Below are 19,266 nucleotides of genomic sequence, written 5' to 3' on the forward strand. Positions count from 1 at the left end.
ACCACGTATCCATCCTGTGGCGCCTGCGCTTTTCCAGAACCTCTGACCTACGCCCAGGCCAGGCATGCTGAGCGAGCTGGCGGGGAGTCCCGTTTCTCGGTGCGCGACCCCCAACCCCTGCCGGTCGGCCGCTGTGTTGCTGGTGAGGCCCACCCCGGGGGTGCGGAGAAAGGGGTGCGACTCACCTGTCCACTCCGTGCAAGACGCAGTGAGTCCCGGGTCCCTGGTTCCGTCCTTCCTCCCACCCCCCGCCGAGGTTTCCCGTAGCCCGCCGTCTTCCCGAGGCGTGGGAACAGGGGTCAGGGTCCCGAGACTAGTGTCCCAACAGGGCCGCGAATTCCCTTCCGCAGCGTGGTCCCAGCCCCCAGCCAATCAGGGCACAGGAGACCCGTGAGCCCGCAGACGCAGCCCCAACGCAGCCAATCAAGGTGCGGGACGCAGGCTGCGCGACCCTCACGTTAGGCGGGGCTGCGCGACGGAGGCCGGCCAGCGTGGGAATCAGCTTGCCTGGCAACGGAGCCAGGTGCCGCAATTACGCGCCTGGCATTTCCACACCCTTTCCTTACCGGCATTTAGAAAACTTGGGAGTTCCGGTCGTTTTGTCTCTTGGGAAACGTCACTAGCTCATAAGAAAAAAATGTAAAAGTAACTCAGAAGCCGCTGTATTTTTAAGCTATAGCCATTCAGAGCTCCCAAAATAATTCGATGGGTAAAGAATTTACAAAAGAAAAAAAATGTAGTTCCAAAACAATAAACCTCTGGGAACATATCTAGCCTTCTTGCTGCCCCTTCCACCCGGCCCCAGTAGTCAGCAACTGTGTTATGTCTTTAAAAACCTCCCCCTGCCACTTCCATCTAAATACTTGCCTTTTCTGATAAACTGACCAGTGGTTTACATTCTAATTATTATCTCTGATGCCAACCTCATAAACTGCTTTCTCCTTAAAGCCAGTCTCAATGTCTATCCCATTTATTCTTAATTTATCTATCAATCAACAAATATTGATGGTATGCCTATTAAGTTCCAAGCATGTGAAACAGCAATGAGAAGACAGCGGTGGACAAGACAAGGGGGAATAAAGTACATTCCCTGTCTTGACGGAGTTTACATGTAGGACAGTGAAGGACAAAGACATTAACAACGGATAACATGATTAATCCCAACTAGAGTGAAATGTTTCCAGAGATAGGTGCCACCACCCTGCCTAGTTGTCCTACATTCCTGGGTAGAGCTGGGAATCGGGAAAGCTAGGATTTTCCCAGGCTGGAGATCTCTCCCTTCATATGTTTCACAGCACACACTGTGCACAGTTCTAACATGGCTTGAACACACACCACTGTAATTCTTCCAGACTGCCCCCTCTTTGTGAACCCCTTGTGGAAATTTACAGGTTTTTTTTCCCTCTGAACAATATTTGGCACATTATAGGAACCCAGGAAATGTTAATTGGAGTCTAGCCTTAATAGTCTGTGCTCAACAGGCTTTTTGAGATGGCCTGACATTTGCATTTTAATTACATGGAGTAGCAGCAAGAATCCTAGCTCTTTATTTCAAGATCAACTTTGATCTCCAGGACATTCTAAAATTAAATGAGTAGCTAATGTATCTGAGGTCTGGGATGCTAGTCAGTAACCCTTCTCCTTCTGAGTTATCTTTATGTAAAAATCCTATTATTCATGGCTTTATTGAACACTTTTTCCTGCAATACAAGGATCTGAGGCCTGGATTAACCAAAATGTTTCACTGCATTTAGGAAAAAGGAATTAGAGTAGGATATGAGAAGAGAAGGCAGTTGAGGAATCTAAACTCAAGCACTTTAGAACTGCATGCTGTGGTTAGGAGGAAGGGAGCAGACATGTACACTAGGGTGCTGGCAGCTTAGCTTGAACCTGGGCTCCACATAATTGTGTAAGAAATAGTAAAACATATGATCCTGTACATTGTAATCAAAACTTGAAACTGACCAATTCAGCTATGCCAACTGTATTAATAAATGTGACCTAGTTTTTTCCATTCCAATATTTAGTGAATTTCTAGGCCATGCAATCAGGAAAAAAAAAAACCTTGGATGGAGAAATGGAGAAAAGAAGCCAGTATTATGGATATTACCTATAAGAAAATTACAAACATGTTTGAAATTGTGGCAAGATCTTGAAGCTTCTAGTACTTAAGAGAGGCCTTAAAAACATACTGTTATCAGTCTTTTATATCCCAATTTTACTAATTTATTTCAAGTGAGTGTAAAAACATAAAACCTTCACGTAGGTTCTTTCAAAAGTTTGCTTTCCTCAACTCAATTTTTCCAACTTGCCAGAACAGAACAGGTTTTGTTAATATGATTTCAACTGATATTTCCTCAAAGAATATAAGACCTTAAATCCCTCAACCACCAGCAGCATTTTCAGAACACTAACCCTTTGGTTGGGGAAAAACACTGTATTCAAACATCCGCTCAACTGGAATACAGTGATAATGGTCTTTCCCTTTCAGTGATTCTTTTCAGTTATAATTTAGACCAAAGTGAAAAAGCCTCCCCAAAAGCCCCTAAAAGCCAAAATCCCCCTACATGTCGAAGTAAAATATCAGTGTCTATGCTGAAACAATGTTCTTTTACTAAAATATTTATTTACATTAAAACTGAATCTTTTTTTTCTTAAGATTTTATTTATTTATTTGACAGAGACATCACAAGTAGGCAGAGAGGCAGGCAGAGAGAGAGGGGGAAGCAGGCTCCCCGCTGAGCAGGGAGCCTGATGCAATGCAGGGCCTGATCCCAGGACCCCGAGATCATGACCGGAGCTGAAGGCAGAGGCTTAACCCACTGAGCCACCCAGACGCCCCTAAAACTGAATCTTTTAGGGGTACCTGGGTGGCTCAGTCTGTTAGGGGTTCGACTCTTGATCTCTGCTCAGGTCTTGATCTCAGGCCCATAAGTTCAAGCCCCATATTCGGCTGCACACTGGGCATGAAGCCTGCTAAAAAACAAAACAAAACAACACAAAAAAACCCTGAATCTTCTATTCCCCTGGATGAATGGTCCCAGGTCTATGAATTTCTCAGTGCTGTACGGTACAATCAGGTCCAAAGAGTAGACTGACTGGTAAATATAAGCATCATGAAAAACAATTAAGATACCACTCCTTATTAACAGTGGCAAAAGAAGATAGATAACGCATATTTTTTTTTCTTTTCTAAGTAATGGAACTTATCACTCAGTGTTAATTCATTATTCAGGATGCTTTTTTAAATGTGTATCATATAAAAATATGTTACTGTTTTTGGATTTTAGACTCAAATTATTCTTAAGTTACTTTTAAATACAATTATCACCCTGAACATCTATCACAACTAAAGACTGGGGAAAAGGAAAAAAAAAATAACACCGGTTATAATTCCAAAAGGAAAAAACTAGCCTACAAGAGATAGGAATGGGATAATAATAGTAACGAGAATAACAACAGCTAACCACAGCTATAGCATACAGTTAGGCAGACTATGCACTGCACGATCCAGGGATCTATAAAGCACAGCAGCCTTGCAGCTAACATTTATCGACTAACTGCCACATGCCAGGCACTGTTATGAGTATTTCATATGTAGTATGAAGCAGATACTACTCTTATCCCTATAAGGTTAATAACTTGCCCAAGATCTCGAACGAGTGGCAGAGCCAGGTCTTTGACTCCAGAGCCCACATTATTAATTATAGTAACTAACTCATAGTTATAAGTCTCATTACCTGAAATAACCACTTTGGTTTTATATCTTTCTTGCAGATAGATAGGTATTATAAAAAGTATAAAGCATTTGGAAGTTGGTAATCTTATTTGGAATAATTGTGAAAAATACTGCATTACTAAAATAAGTGGAACCTGATCCTTAATTCAGAATGGTTACATGTGGTTTACAGACTGTCTCTGATTTGTAATCACATCTCCTATAACAATGCTCTCCCCCTTACCTAAAACAAAAACTTAAAAAGAAAAGAAAAAACAACCACCACCAAGTACACAAGATTCCATATATGCATATACTTTAATAACAAGGTCACTTAGTTGTAAATGAACAAAAGGAGACAAGGAGAACTTAACACATGATACTTCCACAGATTTGGGTCAAAACAGGCATACATGAAGATTTAAAACATATATTGTCTGTGTTAACAGAGGTTATAACTACCAATTTTGATTGTGCACATTTTCTAAAACATTATCAAAGAGTGTAAAGTTAGATCAAACAATGATGTCAAGAAAATTTTGTCCTAAAATTTTAACAAAGTCTTTTAAGAAAGTCTAAAAACCTCCTATTTTCCCACATCGACTTTCAAAACTTCAGTTTGTATATCAGAATATCAGTTTGCCACTTTAACTTTTACCATACATGAAAAATTATCAAAAATATATTGATGGGTCTATATTAATTGTGACTATATTTACATTAAGCAAAATTTTTACCAAGTTCTTTATATACAAATTATCATTTGTCCTACATGAAGTTCATTAAAAAGTTTAAAACTACAGAAATGTCATTAGAAACAATGCATTTCAAAATGTAACTGCTTTCCATCAATGAAGAACATTTTAAAATAATTTAACTGAAAAAAGTAGTGAACTCCCCACCAATTTCAGCTGCAACAGTATTCCTCCTGAATGTTTTCTGTGATTTAAGGGGGAAAAAAAATGGGGTAAAGTTTGATTGCAAGGAATTAAATGATAAAAATTTGATGAGTATTTACTGATCTTATCTTTAAGAAATGTACAGTCTAATTAGGGCTGGTGCTAAGAACTACAGTAATTTTAAAAAACTTTATATTTTTTATTTTACTTTTTATTATTGCTGTTCATATATATATTATTACTGAAGTATAACTGACAGACAATATTATATTAAGTTTCTGGTGTACATCATACTGATTCAACAATTCTGTATGTTAGTCAATGGTCACCATGATAAATATAGTTAGCAGTAATTTAAAAAATGCCAACAGTTTAAGATAACTGAGTATGTTTTTAAAACCTGGTAAATGTACTATTATAGATACTTTTCAAATAAACTTAAATCAAAAAATAGGATCCCACATCCAATTCAACTGAATATAGCCATGGCCTTTTGATACCTCTAATAAGGACCAATATTTAAAAAATCAAACTATTCCAGAACTGGAAAGAATTTAGATTTCAGAAGTATCACAACAGATAAAAGAAAGTTATAAACATTTAAGAGGAAAAGATTTGGGGAAAAGTTCATAAAGGGATTAATAATACCACTAAAATAAAAAGTCACTTTAATTGTTTTAGACTCAAGGTCGTATAGTAAGGAATTAAAAAGATGTCTTTTTCTGAGAAAAAACTTGAGCACAACATCATTACTTTTTCAAATTTAAATGTCATCAATTAGGGTGATCTTAAAACTAAGTGCTGCAATTTCCCAGTAGAGACACACTTCTCTTGTCTAAGAATTAACTAATTTTATAATAATCACTGAAAAATTTAAGGCTCAGTTTCTGTAGTTTGAAAAATGTGATAAGCCCCATTTTGGAAATTGTCTTAATTTATATTGATTACACACTACACTAAAGCAAGAAATAAAGGTCTAAAGTATTTACCTAATTAGTGCTCTGTCGCTGGACCTTAGAACCGATACTCTGCATGTCCTCTTCCTCACTAGGACGTTTCCCACTGCTGAGACCAGTGCTCATGGGGCTTCTTCCTACATATTTAAAAAAAATTATGTTTAAGATAGGAAGGTGAAAAGAACAGTATGCTCAAATGCTTCATTCTTACCTTGCTTTAATAGGTGAGTTTGCTGATTGTCTCCATGAGCGTAATGTAAAATACCACTCCCTTGAGAGCAACCTGTTAGTATTTAAAACACAGTAAAATTACTTAAACCCCAAATCTTATGTATTAAGACTACAAATCTAGTTTTTAGTAATTGTATTAAGGTCATTTATGCTTTTTAGGACTAAACCTCAATCCTTCATAAGAACAAAAAGTCACAAGTCCAAATCAGGAAAATTTAAACTTAGGGTCATAGAAATGTTGACTTTTGGTTCAAAGGCAAAATCACTGATAATCATTTTCTAAAAAACATTTCTTTACTGAATAACAATTAGACACTTGACCATGGAAGCAAAATATAAATCAACAGTGAAATACACATCCTCCTTTACCTCTTGTCCCTTTATTCCACATTCTTCCCACAGTGCCTGTCCAAAACATATGTCCTTGGAGGTAAGTGAGTAAGGGCCTTCCAGATGAGAATTAAACTATTCAATTAACACAAAGAGGAGGAAACACAATGTGGCAGTTACCTAGCCTAAGCAATTACATTAATCCTTCCAAAAAGAAACAATGTTATAGGAGAGGGGGTTGGCACAGAAAGTAGGTTCTAGAGAAACATTTTTGTTAGTGTGTCCAGGTAATGGACAAATGTGAACATTCTAGCCCCTACACCCAAGTCACCTCATGGTCTGAGTAAGGCAATCTACTTATTTTTTTTTTATTGTAATTTCATGCTCATCAAGTTCCTCTGGATAAAGAATTCAGCTTTTTAGGTACTGAGAATTGGGGAAGTGAATGCCCTGATCAGGGATGAGGGCTTCTATCACTGGAAAGGGATACCTCCACCATAAATAATAAACTAGTGTTCCCTGTTGATATATATATTTTGAACATTTTATTTATTTGTCAGAGAAAGGGGGGGGAGAGCACAAGTAGGGAGAGTAGCAGGCTCCCTGCTGAGCAAGGAGCCCTATGCAGGACTCGATCTCAAGACCCTGGGATCATGACCTGAGCCAAAGGCATATGCTTAACTGACTGAGCCACCCACACATCCCTGCTATTTTATATCACATGGGTGGTGTGTATGTGTGTACATGTGTTTGTGTGTGGGTGTGTATATGTTTGTATTTGGGGGTGGTGCAGAGGAAGAGAGAGAGTCTTAAGCAGGCTCCACAACCAGTTGGAGCCTGATGCAGGGCTCAGTCTCATGACCCTGAAATCATGACCTGAGCCAAAATCAAGAGTCGGATGCTTAACTGACTTTTAAACTTCTAGTCTGCCATTTACAGGATGGTCACCTCTAATTACACTAAAAACACTCAGTTCTTGGACTTGTTGAAGGTCAGATTCTGGACTACAGCACACTCACCACTGAATGGTGCTACTCCTGGTTTCACCATCAGCAGAGTGTCCCCTAATAGTGATAACTGTTGTCTTCCATTATTGCACAAATTATTTAAAACTTCACACAACATTGTGAATGTACTTAATTCCACTGAATTGTACATTTAAAACGGTTAAATGCTAAGTTTTATGTTACATATATTTTGCAATCAAGAAAACTTCAGTAGGGGCGCCTAGGTGGTTCTGCTGATTGAGTATTGGACTCTTGGTTTCAGTTTGGTTCATGATCTCGGGACCGAGACGGGCATCAGGCTCCCCACTCAGCAGGGAGTCTGCCTGGGATTCTCATCTCCCTTGTCCTTCCCCCTACTCATGCACACACTCTCTCTCTAAAATAAATGTTTTAAAAAGGAAAGGAAACAAACAAAAAAAAGGAAACTTCAAAAAATATATTTTCAATTATTGTATTTAGTCATACCTAATACAACTGTTGAGTGCTCCTTTATGCTAGAGATTATACTAGGTCCTAGGGATACAAATATTACAAAAACATGAGGTCTTATCTTCAAGGGGCTCACAGTCCAAGTAGAAGGTGACAGATACATAAAATCACTAAGTACAAGTAAGTAATATAATGGTTCTGGGATGGAAGTTGTTACAGCATACAGTGAGGACACTGAGGAAGGAAAAGTCAATTTTACTGGAAGATTCACAGAGGTAGGCTCTAAATAACAGACTAGTCACCTCATTTTCTCAACTCCATTAATTTTATTCCTCTTCCTGTTCTAAGATAAATGAGAATAATCTCATAAACAAAAAAATACTGAGTGAAAGCAGCCAGACACAAAAAAGAATACAAACTATAAGATTTTTATAAAGTTCAAAAGAGGGAAAAAATAGAAATCAGGAGAATGATTACTTTTGAAGATGGGAGAGGGTTAATAAGCTCAATAAATATATACAGAATTTCCTTAAGATAGCATCTTATTCCTTTAGAGAGTTAAATGATAAGCAGGCACCTAAAATCTTCCTGTGCCCTAAATTCATGAATATCTCAACTGCCTATAACTTCCCCATAAAAATGCAGTAAACTGGGGCGCCTGGGTGGCTCAGTTGTTAAGTGTCTGCCTTCAGCTCAGGTCATGATCTCAGGGTCCTGGGATGGAGCCCCGCAATGGACTCCCTGCTCTGCAAGCCTGCTTCTCCCTCTCCCTCTGCCTGCTGCTCCCCCTGCTGTGCTCTCCATCAAAAAAATTCTTTTAAAAAATGCAGTAAATTATATTTTCACAAGAATAACAGTACAAGAGACAATGAGCAGAGAAAAGAGCTTTGCCAAATCAATTGGCTAATGACTAGCTTAGGTACTCAGAAAAATCAGAAATTCCCATATTCATCATGTCTTTAGGGACACTACAGTAGTTAAATTTCACATGCCAAGATTACATGAGATAAGAATCTTAGAATGAAAACTTAAAAAAAAACACCTCATATTTCTTGTTTTAAAAATCCCACATTTTTCTAAGGGCAAAAGTTTGTATGATCACACTCTTCTTATGTTATACTGCCAACAGCACCAAAAGGGTTTTTCACTCATAAAATTCTAACTTAGGGGTGCCTGGGTACCTAGGTTGGTTAAGTGTCTGCCTTTGGCTCAGGTCATGATCTCAGGGTCCTGGGATGGAGCCCCACATAGGGCTCCCTGCTTAGTGGGAGACTGCTTCTCCCTCTACCCCTCCCTCTGCTTATGCATGTTCTCTGTCAAATCAATAAAAAAAATCTGTAAAAAAAATTCTAACTTAAAGTACTGTGGGGAGAAAACTGCATAGAAAATATATTCAAAGGAAATATACTGAAATTTTAATAGTGACTATCTCTGCTGGATGGAATTATGGGTGATTTTTATTTTTCTTCTTTTCTATTTTTCTGAATTTCCTAAATTGTATATAGTGAATAGTTTTTTTTTAAGCAGTTTTGAGGTACAATTTACATAAAATTCAGCTATTTTAAGTACACAGTTCAATAATTTTTAGTAAATTTACAGAGTTGTGTCATCATCAGCACAATCCAGTTTTAGAACACTTTCATGCCCATTTGCATTCATTCTCATTCCTACCCTAAACCTAAGGTAACCATTAACTTACTTTATTTTAAAGACATGCCTTTTCTGCATAATTCATACAAATGGAATTGTGCAATATGTGGTCTTTTATGTATGGATTCTTTAACTTAACATAGTATTTTTGAGGTCTATCCATGTGGTAGCAAGTACCAGCATTTTATTCCTTCTTATGGATTAGTATTCCATTGCACGGATGTGCCACATTTTGACTATTATAAATAAAGCCATCATAAACATTCTTATGATTCTTGTCTTTGTGTAGATCTATGTTTTTTCTTTTGGACAGATATTTAGGAATGGAATTTCTGGGTTTTATGTTAAGTTTATAAGCTTTTAAGAAACTGCCAACCTATTTCCCAAAGTGGCTGTACCATTTTACAGACCACCACTCACAACATATGAGGGTTCCAGGCTCTTCACATCCTCCGCAACTCTTATTGTCTGTCATTTTTTAGGCACTAGAGTGGGTACAGGGTAATTAAGTCATCCCAGTTTAACAGGGATTTTTCAAGTGTTAGCACTGCAAGTCTCATGTCTCAGGAAATCCCTCAATTCCAGGTAATCATTGACAGTTGGTTACCCTAAGTGGGAAGCCTCTTAGTGGTTTTATTTGCATTTCCCTACTGACTAATAATGCTGAACAGGTATTTTTAATAGAAAAAAATAAAAACTAAAACATTACTATCATAAATAGATTATGGTTTGCTTTATTATAAGAACAGAAATACTTCAAGTCATCTGTGTACAAGTTATAAATAATCTTGCCCTTTGATATACCTTGTGAGACACTATGAAAGTCTACAAACAGAGTAAGTAGAGGGCATAAAAGGATATACTTCAGAATGTGGCAAAAATCTCCTTATATTGGGCATAAAGTAGATAGTCAAAATGTGAGTGCTTTGTTCCTTTCTCCTTAATCTAATTGTTGAAGAAAAAAAAAGTATATGCTCTCAAAAGGATACAGAGTATTTCTGAATCAGAAAGGCTCAATTTTTTAAAGGTTTTGTTCTTAATATCAATTTTTAAAAATGTGACTTTTTTGAAAAAAAAGTAAGCATTCCTCAAATGCCTTGAGGCATTTAATTAATTAATTAATCAAATTAATTAGCCTCATGTTATTTTTGGTTAGAGCCCTTGAAAACTGATACAATGATTCAAATTTCCAGTACTGGCTCCTTGACATTATTAATATCACACATTAAGAATATAGGTGGCAATTAAGTATATATCATATGGAAAACCACTACAAACAAGACTGGAAGGAAAAACTCATGTGCAAAAAGCTAAAGGCCCCATGCATGTGTATGATAAACCTTTTGGCCATATTCATAGGACCACTAAACCTTAACTATTTACCTTATACATAAAAGTAAAAAAGTAAAAAAAAAATGAGCCTTCAGAAGGGATATCTGAGTTTCATTCTACCCTTAAAATTGTCCTCCTCGGGGCGCCTGGGTGGCTCAGTAGGTTAAAGCCTCTGCCTTCGGCTCGGGTCATGATCCTGGGGTCTTGGGATCGAGCCCCACATCGGACTTTCTGCTCATCAGGAGGCCTGCCTCCCCCTCTCTCTCTGTCTGCCTCTCTGCCTACTTGTGATCTCTGTCTGTCAAATAAATAAACAAGATCTTAAAAAAAAAATTGTCCTCCTCATTCAGTTTGTAAGATCTTTACCTTGAGCTAAATTCTACTACATGTAATGATGTTTTCCATCTACAAAATGTCACTAATGGAATGACAGGTGTGTGTGTGGGTGTGTGTATGTGTGTGTGTGTGTATACATGTATGGAGAAAAAATATTATAGTGAGATTTAATAAAAAATATATTTGATTATTAATCTCTTTATGTTGCAAAGTATAGAAATTTCCTTTTCACTTACTTCCACTGCTGCTACAACCTGAAATATTTTCTCCAGGAGAATACCCCAAGAGGCCTCCATTCCCATTAGGATTAGAAGGCACTGATGCAAGAAGACCTAAAGGGAAAAATTTTCCTATTAAATTATGGCCAAGATCAAACTCAAGGATAGATACATAAACACCTCCCGAAGAAACAAACCAAAGTTAATTACCGACATACCTAGTCCTCTATATCGTGAAAGCTGCTGATAGATCTGCTTCATCCTTTCAATATTTAAACGGCTTGCCTCGGCATGATTCACCATTGGTTTAGGGTAATTAACTCCTATCAAACATTTGGCTACCTTTTGGATACCTTCTGGTGCATTCCAGGGATCATAGATATATTTTGCAGGGAAACCTCTTAGGACAGGCAAATAACGTCTTTTGGGAGAAGGAAGAAAAATTATAAATAAAATGACCTACAAGCAAATTATAACTAATTATTAGCTATGAATGACCAAAATCAAGTCAAAACCATTTAATGATTTATTTACCCATCTCCTCATCTCTGCTGCCCATCATGAGTGGGGAACACCTTAAGTGTTGCTTAAACATGAAAAGCTCTTCCTGGATTAGTTATTCCAAACTGAATAATAATCACCCTTGATTTACCTGATATAGTCTCCATTGGGATCTGTTCTCCTACCAAAACCAACAGGGCAATAGCAGTGAAAAAACTGTTGGAAAAAGGAACTACAAGACAGCCACATCCAACTTCCAGCATTTATGCTCCAATCTGCATCAAGCAATAATTCTTCAAATACCTTCAGAAGTAACAGTAACCAATTAGTTTGTACACATATAATTCTCAAAGCAAGCATTTTCCAGGTCTCTGTAGATCAAAAGTCAAGGCAAAGAAAATCTAGCACAGAACTGTAAAACTAAACATTCCAAAGTGGGCTCCTTGTTAATATTCTGTTCTATAATGAGTTATTTCAGAGAAAGAAAAATATCAGTAATATAAGTGAATTCTTCTTTCTAGTCTTTGCAGTGTTATGGGGGAGGGTAAAATAATCAGTCAAGTCACTGATTCAATTAAAAAATGGAAGAAAAAAAGCAGTAAACACTTTCAAGAAAGCAAAGATGTAACCAAATAAATCACTAACAAAAACTGAGAAGCTTGGTACACTCCCCTACATATAGGGAGCACCCAAATATAAATGACTTAAAATGCATTAGCGAAAAAGCAAAAGATTAAAAAAAAAAAAGCACTAGCATTACAGAGTTTAAATTCCTTGACCAAAAGGGAATCAGACTTTAAATGCCTTTTTATAAATTCATTAAGTCTGTACTATACATTTACTTCAAGTAAAACTTTGTATTAGGAAATACCAGAGACACAAAAGAAAAAAAAAGGATTGGAAATGGTCCTTGGATAGGGGACATCTATGATATAGGCAGATAGGTAAAACGAGTCCTGTTATATATAACCATAAGATGATGTCTCAAAATGTAATATGCTTCACTTTACATAACAAATCATTAAAAAGTTATGATACTGAAGTGAGGCAAATTATATATATTTTAAGTTTTATAATGTAAATTTACTATTTCTAAGAATTCTTGGGTAAATCCTCTTTTGTAACAGAAATGATCACTTATAAATATGTAATCCAATGAGTCCAGAGTGTTAAATCTTATAGTTCCCTTGATGGGTAGGCTGGTTCAGTCTCTGAAATGACTTGAGATTAATCAAAGCAGTTATCACCATTTCTCCTGTCTGATTACACCATTTCTGCTCTCCAAGAGTGTGCCTGTATTAGGGAATTAAATTCTTTACCTGCTGGAAAAAATTAGACTATAAATGAATCTAAGTAACAGACAATTTCTAGGAATTGTTTTAATAAGGTATAGACTCAAAATAAGACTGTGCTACATTAGTTAGAAGAATACTCACCTTCATTCCTTCTTCCCAACTAATCCACAGGTCACCTCGGGTCAGGAAGCAAGCCACTGCATGTCTAGCTAAATGGTGAATCCAACCCTCCTGACGAAGCTGTGTCATGATGGCATCAATCCACGGAAAACCTGTCCGGCCTTCTGCCCATTTTGCTAAAGCCTCAGGATTTTTATCCCAAGGAATCTGAACACAGATGGGATTTCCTTCCATTTTATCAAAGCGTGGATTATTTGTTGCTGCTGTATAGAAAAATTCACGCCATAACAGTTGTCCATAAAGGGACAGTGGAGGGGAACTGTTCTTCTTTACCTAAAGTTAAAAAGCAAAAAAGTAGTAACAGCAATTTTTAAAGAAGTATTTTGAAAAGTAAGCTTCAGTTTTAGGTAATACCTTTTTGTATAGATCTGTTAGTTTGAAGTAAAACAGTCGACATGACAAACAACCAAATCGGAGATAAGGACTGAGTCCAGTAGGGCTAGCGAGCAGGGAATTTGCATTCATTCGAGGTCTTTCAAAGTTTGCCACCCAAGCCTGAAACAGAGAGAGAATTATGCTAGCTAACTGCCTTTTCCATTTAAAAAGAGTGTTTAAAACTGACCTGTTTTTTTTTAAAGTTACATAGTTCTTGGGGAATAAAATTTTACTACCCCAGTCACAAACATGTTTTAGTAAGAAACACAACAGAATAAAAATGAGCATTCTTTTGTTTCAGCCATCCTTGTGTAACACATACTCCTATGAAATAAATTAACCTCAAATTCCTAACACCAAGCTAAGAGCACTTCCAACCTGTCTCCCTGACACTGAGCTCAAGGTGAAATAGAAGAACTTTATCTTAGCTTCAAAGATACGGTCATCAGATAAACCAGCATACATAGGAAGAATAGAAGAGATGGTATTGGTAGTAGCTAAAGAGGAAATAATCAGTGGAGGAAGAAAAAATATTTAAATGAGGAGATGGTTATTAATCTTCAAACAATTAAGGTTTATGTTATTTTAACTATTTCTCTCAATTCTTCTTTTCAATAGTCTATTTTTTGTTTTTAAAAAGAGTGAAATTATTTTTTAAATGTCAGTTTGGAAATACAAGCAAGATCTATATTATCATACTTTTCTTTCCAAATGCCTTTCCAAACGTGTAAGTGCTTCAGTTTCTCCGCCTGGCCATACTGCAGAGGGCAAGCCATCTGTATCAAAACCTAAAAAAACAAAACAAAACAAAACAAAACAAAAACAGAAAAAAGAAAAAAATATTCTTCTGGAACTAAAATAATTTTTTATGAACCACAATAATTGGGAAAACTACTTCACAGAAAAATTACAACAGTAGCATAGATATGAACTTATGGCCCTAGATAGGTCTTCACATATAAGGACATAATAGGGTCTCTGTTCTTTAGGACAAACATCTTAAGGTGATTAACAGATACATCACATTTATAGAACACATAATATATAGATTTATTACTTCTTAGTATAAGAGATTAAGTTTTTTTCTCCTTTCTTTCCCTCTTAATGCAAAATACTTTACATATCAAATCAGAAGTGAGATTTTCTCAGTGGTTTATTAACTCTCAAGCTTCATTTACACCTACCTAGTTCTTCTAGTGAAGGGACTCCATATTTCTCATCATGGTCATCAGACAGAGGAGTTGTACACTTTTCTATCACTTCAGAAGTAATTGTCTCTACGGGCATCTCTAGTGGTTCCATTTTGCTGATGAGAGTCTGGAATCTTTTATAAGTAAGAGGTGGTTGTCCACCATTGAGTTCTATGATCCTATTATAAATTTAGTAAAATGCAAATAAAAAAAAATAGTTAGTAAAATGCAGCTAGTATTAAAAAATGATAATATATTTTGATTGATAACTTCTGAAAATGCTTAAAATCAAAAAACAAAGTTAATTACTTAAGACTTCCAGGAGGATATAAGCTTCTCATATGATCAGGAAACTTATTAAAATAGCTAGTGAATCTAAAAAATAATTCCATTCATTTTCTAGACATCTGCTATGTGTCAAAAATATACAGCATGCAAATAACAATACCTTTAAGACAAAGGGTATTATTAAGCACCATGAGTGAAAAAACAAGTGGTTAAGTTAGCCAAAAGACAGTAACATAAAAATAATATATGTGAAAAAGTAAAAACATATTAAACTCAGTTCAAAGAATCTCTTAATAATCAGTAAAAAACAAACCAGACCAGTATTATAATGAGAAGCAACAAAGCAAGTCTTATTAATTAGGATTCTACATACTATATACTCTATGTTATATACTATAGTGATAATCACTTGCAACTTTCTGTTGTGCTCATCATGCCTTTGTTAAATATGTCAGTATATGTATCTTATAGATACTTTATATTTCCCTCCTCATTTTCAATGTACTGTTGGAATCAGTTTGCTAGTATTTTGTGAGGATCTTCGTATCTATATTCATGAGAGATACTGACCTATAGTTCTCTTTTTTTATGGTGTCTTTATCTGGTTTGGTACCAGGCTGATACTGGCCTCATAGATGCATTTGGAAGTGAAATTAAGAAAACAATCTCATTTATAGTTGCACCAAAAAAATAAAATACCTAGGAATAAACTTAACCAAAGAGGTGAAAGACTTGTACTCTAAAAACTATAAAACACTGACAAAAGAAATTCAAGAGAACACAAAGAAATGGAAAGACACTCCATACTCATGGCTAAAAAAACAAATACTGATGGGGTGCCTGGCTGGCTCAGTGAAAAGAATGTGCAGTTCTTGATGTTGGGGGAGGGGAGTTCCACGTTGGGTGTAGAGATTACATAAATAAACAAACCTAAAAAAATTAACACAAAATATATTAAAAAATTTGTACACTTCTCAAAGCAGTATACACATTTAGTGCAACCCCTATCAAAATATCAATAGCATTGGGGCACGTGGGGGGCTCAGTGGGTTAAAGCCTCTGCCTTTGGCTCAGGTCATGATCCCAGGGTCCTGGGATCGAGCCCCACATCAGGCTCTCTGCTCAGCGGGGAGCCTGCTTCCTCCTCTCTCTCTGCCTGCCTCTCTGCCTACTTGTGATCTCTGTCTGTCAAATAAATAAATAAAATCTTAAAAAAATATATCAATAGCATTTTTCCTAGAGCTAGAACAGACAATTCTAAAGTTTATATGGAACCACAGAAGACCTTGGAGAGCCAAAGCAATCTTGAAAAAGAAAAAACATAACTGGAGGTATCACAATTCCAAATTTCAAATTACATTACAAAGTGGTAGTAATTAAAACAGCATAGTACTAGTATAAAAACACACATATAGGTCAGTGGAACAGAACAGAAAACCCAGAAATAAACCCACAATTACATATGGTCAGTTAATTATCAACAAAGGAAGAATGAATATACAATATACAATTCTCTGACATCAGCTGCAGCAACATTTTTCTAGATATGTCTCCTCAGGCAAGGAAAATAAAGGCAAAAATAAGCTACTGGGACTACATCAAAATAAAAAGCTTCTGCAAAGGAAACAATCAACAAAACTAAAAGTCAACCTACTGAATGGGAGAAGACATTTGCAAATGACATATTTGATAAAGGGTTGGTATCCAAAATCTATAAAGAACTTATAAAACTCAACACCCCCAAAATAATCCAATTAAAAATGGGCAGAATTGGGGCGCCAGGGGTGGCTTAGTGGGTTAAAGCCTCTGCCTTCGGCTCAGGTCATGATACCAGGGTCCTGGGATCGAGCCCCGCATCAGGCTCTCTGCTCAGCAGGGCGCCTGCCTCCCTTTCTCTCTCTCTTCCTGCCTCTGCCTACTTGTGATCTCTGTCTGTCAAATAAATAAATAAAATCTTAAAAAAAAAAAAACCAATGGGCAGAACACATGAATATTTTTCCAAAGAAGACATCCAGATGGCCAAGAAACACATGAAAAGATGCTCAGTATCACTCATCATCAGGGAAATGTAAATCAAACGATAATGAGATACCAATGCATACCTGTCAGAATGGCTAAAATTAAAAACACAAGAAACAACAAATGTTTGTGAGCATGTAGAGAAAAGGAAACCTTCTTGCACTGTTGGTGGGGATGCAAATTGGTGCAATCACTGTGTAAAATGGTATGGAGGGTCCTCAAAAAGTTAGAATTACCTTAAGATCCAGTAATTGCACTACTGGGTTTTTACTCCCAAAATACAAGAACACTCATTCAAAGGGATACATGCATCCCTATGTTTATAGCAGCATTATTTACAACAGTCAAACTACGAAAGCCGTCCAAGTATCCATCAATAGATGAATGGATAAAGACAATGTGGTTTGTATGTATGTGTGTAAACACACACACATATGTGTACATACACACACATATGTGTACACACACACACACACACACTGGAATATTACTCAGCCATAAAAAAGAATGAAATCAAGGTGCCTGGGTGGCTCAATGGGTTAAGCCTCTGCCTTCCGCTCAGGTCATGATCTCAGGGTCCTGGGATCGAGCCCTGTATCAGACTCTGCTCAGTAGGGAGCCTGCTTCCCCCCCGCCGTCTCTCTGCCTGCCTCTCTGCCTACTTGTGATCTCTCTCCCTCTGTCAACTAACTAAATAAAATCTTTTAAAAAAAAAGAATGAAATCCTGCCATTTGCAACAACAAATATAGATAGAGCTAGAGAGTATGATGCTAAGTGGAATACCTTAGTCAGAGAAAGACAAATACCAAATGACTTCATATGTGGAATGTAAGAAACAAAACAAACAAGCAAGGGGGCAAAAAAAGACAAATCAAGAAACAGACACTTAACTACAGAGAACAAACTGAGGGTTACCAGAGGGGAGGTGAAGCGGGATATGGGGTAAATAGGTGATGGAGATTAAAGAGTACACTTTTATCATGATGAAAAATTTTTTTTAAAAGTACATTTTTCATTATAATACATAGAATTACATATAAATTATAATTTCTATGTAATTGTAATACCACAAGAACTATCCTCTCTGCTTTTAGTAATTTTGTTTCAGTGTAATACACAGTTTATACACAGGGGCATAATGAAACTTATAGACAGTGATACTGCAGTGATATTATTGACACTGCTAATTACATGACTTAAGCAAAATAAAAACCTGAGAAAAATGTTTTCTGTACGTTACATTTTTATATGATGAATTATATATAGTAAATATTCACATTCAATCCACTAAACAATCCAATTATATGCATAACACTAAATCTCCCACTCGGATGCAACTGCTCTTACCTATTTTGTCTCTCATGGGGTTTGAGACAGGCCACTCGAAAATATTATCACTTTGGCATATTGATTACTTTGAATTAAAGTTACTTAAGAAACAGTCCGTATAAGAAGGACACTCTGAGCCTGCTCTGTCCCCCTGAAAGCAAGAAATAAGTTCCCTATGTGAAGGGCACTCTCCTAGAACCTGGAGAATAAAAGGTATCCTCATCATCAGAGACAGGGAATTCAGGCCTAAGAAGGCTATATAAACTTCATACATTTGCTACCCTAAACTCAAACTTACTTAAGTGTCTTGGCATTTCTTCACTTATTGTTTCTTTGTCTAAGAGATTTAAAAGCTGCCTGCTTTGCTCACTTCTTTGAGTCTCATAACCTGGATATATGAATTTTTTTTGGATATATGAATTAAATTTATTTTTCTCCTGTTAATCTGTCTTAAGTCAATTTAATTATTAGACCAGCCATGAAGTTAGAAGGGAAAAAGGGAAAGTCCCACCCCCAAACCTACCCCCAATACACTTCCTTCTTGATATCAGCTTCCTGAAGTTAAGAAAACTGGTAAACTAGAAGGCAAGTTTATTTTCAAGGGATATATGACTTCGACTTAATAGGAAATAAGACCACTGCCTGAAATCAAACCACAGTTTTTTCATACATTTGGAAAAATAGAATAAAATTAACTAGTCTGTCATATAACTTATAGAATTGGCTTTACTAACTCGATAAAATGAGGAAATAACTAAAAGCAAAATAATTTAAAAGGCAAAAGTTACTACGTTAATAAATCTTGTGAAACTTCAAAACTCAAAGCATATAATAACTCCTAAATTTAAACTATAATCTTTTTTGGACAAAGCATCACCAAGAGATGATATTTCAAGAAATACATTTTAAAAAGTAAGATAGTATGCTGTTGTTCAAAGGACTATGGCTTCACAAAATAGTATTACACACAATTTGCAACTGG

At 36.4% G+C, this 19,266-nt stretch overlaps 1 protein-coding gene across 1 annotated transcript in view; it reads right to left on the reverse strand.

Annotated features, from left to right (window-relative positions):
• Positions 1 to 4,017: 4,017 nt before the first annotated feature.
• The window catches only part of CRY1 (cryptochrome circadian regulator 1), a 92,054-nt gene continuing 76,805 nt past the window's right edge, over positions 4,018 to 19,266 (reverse strand). Inside the window, exons 4-13 of the mRNA XM_032836537.1 lie at positions 14,642 to 14,826; positions 14,157 to 14,245; positions 13,437 to 13,577; positions 13,044 to 13,355; positions 11,759 to 11,910; positions 11,325 to 11,527; positions 11,125 to 11,220; positions 5,785 to 5,856; positions 5,607 to 5,710; positions 4,018 to 4,657 (exon numbers count right to left, since the gene is read on the reverse strand). Of these exons, the coding sequence (XP_032692428.1) occupies positions 5,607 to 5,710; positions 5,785 to 5,856; positions 11,125 to 11,220; positions 11,325 to 11,527; positions 11,759 to 11,910; positions 13,044 to 13,355; positions 13,437 to 13,577; positions 14,157 to 14,245; positions 14,642 to 14,826 (1,354 nt within the window). The 3' untranslated portion in view covers positions 4,018 to 4,657. The remainder of the gene's footprint in view (positions 4,658 to 5,606; positions 5,711 to 5,784; positions 5,857 to 11,124; positions 11,221 to 11,324; positions 11,528 to 11,758; positions 11,911 to 13,043; positions 13,356 to 13,436; positions 13,578 to 14,156; positions 14,246 to 14,641; positions 14,827 to 19,266) is intronic.

The sequence above is a fragment of the Lontra canadensis genome, unplaced genomic scaffold (assembly GCF_010015895.1).
Source record: "Lontra canadensis isolate GAN:19392208 unplaced genomic scaffold, GSC_riverotter_1.0 scaffold93, whole genome shotgun sequence".
NCBI lineage: Eukaryota > Metazoa > Chordata > Mammalia > Carnivora > Mustelidae > Lontra > Lontra canadensis.